General features: G+C 35.8%; 1 protein-coding gene across 1 annotated transcript; it reads right to left on the reverse strand.

Moving 5' to 3' along the window:
• Nucleotides 1-819: 819 nt before the first annotated feature.
• Nucleotides 820-2701, reverse strand: LOC128554290 (uncharacterized). The gene has a single exon (XM_053535547.1). The coding sequence runs from the start codon at nt 2690-2692 to the stop codon at nt 869-871; it is 1824 nt and encodes a 607-aa protein (XP_053391522.1). The 5' UTR covers nt 2693-2701; the 3' UTR covers nt 820-868.
• Between the last annotated feature and the right edge of the window lie 1793 nt (nt 2702-4494).

Genomic DNA, 4494 nt, shown 5'->3' on the forward strand with positions numbered 1-4494 from the left:
ACATGTTTGACACTTTTATGAAAAATTATTTGCCTTACACATGAAATGTTTACTTTCATGCACAATAAATGCTTGTTAGTTGCAATTGTTCCTGGACGTACTGGGGTAAAATGTTCAGGATGACCAACACCACTGGCTTAATTATTTCAAGGAAAACATAACAGTAAAATTTCAGTCCTGAAAAATAGATCTAAATATTTTTAATAAATCAGTTTCGTTGGTCTGCTCTAGCAACACAAGAAATTGACTAGCAAAATATAAAGCAAAGAGGCATTTTTTCAAGATTTCTTTAAAATCATAAAATGTCATGTCCTCAAACTTAGCAGAAATGTTAAGATATGTATTGACAACATGTTGAAGATAAAATAAAATTATCTTGGTGAAATAAAAAATATGCATTAAGGAGCATGTATCTGCCTTTACCACAACTGTGTTCCAGGTCAGGAAAAATATGCAATACGTTTTTGCTTATAACTTTATCAAAATCAGTCCGACTAACTTGAAACTTTCAGAACAGTTGCGTAATAAGATGTTCTCTAAGTCATTGACCGTTAAACAGTGCAAAACAGTTAATTCAAAAAATATTTACAAAAAGCAAAATATTACTTTGCCAAAAACCCAGGTTTACCACACAAAATTGTCATTATTATGAACGACTTTGATAAAAACTGATACAAACCCAACATGTAAAATTAATGCTTAACAACAGGAAAATGTGATGAGAAACACAATAGTATACCACTGAAGTAGTATACATGAAGCTCTTTCTCTCCTGCCCCTTCCTAGCAAGTAAATGTAACTAAATATTATACTAGGTTTTCTCATGTTTCAAATACAAAATGTTTGCCATTGCATGCCATTTCATGTCTCAGTTTAAATCATACACTTTCAGAAAGTTACATGTATCGCCACTTCCCACATAAAGCTTATTTTTATCACTGTCTAAAGCTAGAGAATAAGGACAGAGCAGTCCATCTTTTGCCTCAAGTATTACTCTGCCATTTTCTAAATTTTTTGAAATTATATGTATGGTATTGTCTCTGCTGCTGCAAACCAGTATTGAACCATCTTCCAGTACAACCATTCCACAAGGCTTGACCAGATGTTTATCTTTGTAAGTGTTGGTTACTTCTCCATCCCAGTTCATACAAGTTATTGTAGAACTAAAATATTCTGAGATGTAGATGTTTTTGTTTCTGCTAACTGTAACCATTGATGAACAAGGACGATTGTTTGAAAAGATATTTTCTATCGTTTTAAATATGTGACCATTCAAATTCATGATCTGAATTTTTCCAGGGTCTTTGAAGGTAACAATTAATTTACCATCATGAGAAGCTAAATCCTGGCATTTACCATCTAACTTTAGATGGCGGACTTCAGACAGCCCATCAGGTATTGACAAGAACACGAGCATTTCTTCCTCTTTTAGTGCAATGGCAAGTAGGTTATTGGGAAGAATTATATCCAATCCACCTGGAGAAGAAGACAATCTTTTCTTTGAAACAACCTTCTCCTTTTTTGTATTAACTAGGATGACAAAGCGGTTTATCTCATCAGTTACTGCAACAGTGTCTTCGGCGATGGAAACCGCTCCAGGTATACAACAGGTATTATTAAATAGAAATTTTATGTTTATTTCACCTGATGGCTCTGCTTTCAGCTTTTCATAAAGGTCTTTCCCTGTTCTTGACTCTAAACTTGAACACGTCATCTGTAATATGTTTTCAGTATGCATGTCCTTGAACTTACTTGAAGCTGACAGAAGACTTTCAGTTCCACTTTTATGGAGTTCACCCATTCTGGTTTCTGACCCTAATAGTATTTCCTTCAATATCAAATTAGGTTGAAAGGCAAATGTGCTCACAGTATTATTGTTTTGTGTTTGTACCATAGTGGATGTGAAATCCACATGTACCAATTCTTCATTTGCCTTAGATTTGATGTATAGGGCATTGGTTTTATTTGCTTTTTCTAACTTGTTAATATCATCTTGAAGATTCTCAATATCTTCCAACAGTTTGGCAGATGTTGTTGCGATATTATCAGTTCTAGCCAACCCTTCAGCAAATAGATCATCAGCTTCTTTTTGAAGGTTTGCTTCTAGATTATCAAACATGCTGTTGATTTCTTGTCGAAACTTCTTAATTTCATCATTAACAGTGGCTTTGTTCTCAAGGATCATCTTTCTGTTTCTTTTTGCTCCATCAATAATCCTCTTGAAATTTTCTTGTAGTGTTTTCAACGCATGTACAATTTGTTTGTATGCGTTACTAGCTACATAGTTTTCAGAGACATCAGGAATATAGTCAACCTTACAGTTTCTGTGACTGACTGTTATACAGGGACTGCAGCCAAGGATATTGTGATCACAACAAAAATATTCTATCAACTTCCCTCTATGCTGCTTACATTGCTCTGTCAGGTCATGTGGAACTTTGAGTTGGCTAGAACTCTGGGACCTTGGCATCTTACTCTTGTCTAGAAGTACATGGTGTCTGCATGGTGTTGGCTTTCTGTGAGTTTTGTAACAGCTCTCACACAAGTGTTCTGTACAATCTTGGCAGTATCCATGCGCAGGAACCATTAAACCATCTTTCTGACACGGTTGACAATAGAGCCGCACATCATCCTGACATCCAGGCTTTGTATGGCTTTCTGATGAATCTTTTCTCTTCCCAGACACTTCCATATTTAGTCCAAGTCATCTGTAAATGTTTAATAGAAAACTATATATCAAAATGATAGATATAAGATATTTTCCTTACTATGAAAGATACCATCTTTCAGATATTGACAGAACATTTATATATGTGCCATGTTGAGTTTGCTGCAAAATAGTATTTTAGCTCAACTTCACAAAATATAAGGAGAGCTGTCCTACTTGCCAATATCAGCATTAACATTGATCAAAGTTTTGATGCACTTTCACTTTGTCTATGTTTTTACATAATGGATTGGCTTCAAACGTAAAACAGATATTTGTCATCATTAACCACTTCATATAACACAAGAGCTTTTAATCTTGCATCAATATTTCATAAATTATCCCATCTTTTTACTTAGAATTTCAGCTTACAGTTTTGTTGCAATTTCCTTCTATCTCTGTTATGGTTTTTCAAAGGGATTTAATTAAAACTTAAAAAGTTATTCCACACCATCACCCACATCATATGACAAAAGGGTCATAATCCTGACACTAATGTTTCAAGAATCATGCCCACTTTTAGCTCACCAGAGCACAAATTGCTCAAGGTGAGCTATTGTGACCTGTCATTGTCCGGCGTCCGTCATGCGTCGTCCGTCAACATTTGCCTTGTGAACACTCTAGAGGCCACATTTGTGACCCAATCTTTATGAAACTTGGTCAGAATGTTAGTCTTGGTTATCTTTAGGTCAAGTTCGAAACTGGCTTATGTGGAGTCAAAAACTAGGTCAGTAGGCAAAATCAAAGGAAAAGCTTGTGAACAGACTAGATGCCACATTTGTGACCCAATCTTTATGGAACTTGGTCAGAATATTAGTCTTGGTTATCTTTAGGTCAAGTTCGAGACAGGGACATGTGGGGTCAAAAACTAGGTCAGTAGGCCAGATCAAAGGAAAAGCTTGTGAACAGACTAGATGCCACATTTGTGACCCAATCTTTATGGAACTTGGTCAGAATATTAGTCTCGGATATGTTTAGGTCAAGTTCGAAACTGTGTCATGTTGGGTTAAAAACTAGGTCAGTAGGTCAGATCAAAGTAAAAGCTTACGAACACTCTAGAGGCAACAATTGTGACCCAATCTTTATGAAACTTGGTCAGAATGTTTGCCTTGATGATTTGTAAGTCAAGTTCGAAAATGGGTCATGTTGGGTCAAAAACAAGGTCAGTAGTCTAGATCAAAGGAAAATCTTGTGAACACTCCAGAGGCCGGGTTTGTGAACCAAACTTTATGAAACTTAGTGAGAATGTTTGTCCTGATAATTTCTAGGTCAAGTTCGAATCTGGGTCATGTGGGATCAAAAACTAGGTCACCCGATCAAATCAAAGGAAAAAGCTTTTGAATACTTTAGAGACCACAGTTGTGACTCAATCTATTTAAAAAAACTGGGTCAGAATGTATGTCTTAATGATTTCTAGGATAAAAGCTGAAAGTTGGTCATGTGGGGTCAAAAATTAGATCACTAGGCCAGATAAAAGGAAAATCTTGTCACACAGTTCATTTATTTATTTATTTGGGTTTTACGGCGCCCCAACACAGTATAGGTTATATGGCGCCAAGTTTGAAACTCATTAGAATTAGTCAGAATGTTTGTCTTGAATATCTATAAGTAAAGTTCTAATCTGGGTCATGTGGGGTAAAAACCAGGTCACCCGGGCAATTCAAAGGAAAAGCTTATGACCACTCTAAAGACCACATTTGTGATTCAGTCTTTATGAAATTAGGCCAGAATGTTGCCTTAATGATCTCTAGGTCCAGGTCACACAGTTCATTTATTTATTAATTGGG

This window comes from Mercenaria mercenaria, unplaced genomic scaffold, assembly GCF_021730395.1.
Source record: "Mercenaria mercenaria strain notata unplaced genomic scaffold, MADL_Memer_1 contig_4909, whole genome shotgun sequence".
Classification (NCBI taxonomy): domain Eukaryota; kingdom Metazoa; phylum Mollusca; class Bivalvia; order Venerida; family Veneridae; genus Mercenaria; species Mercenaria mercenaria.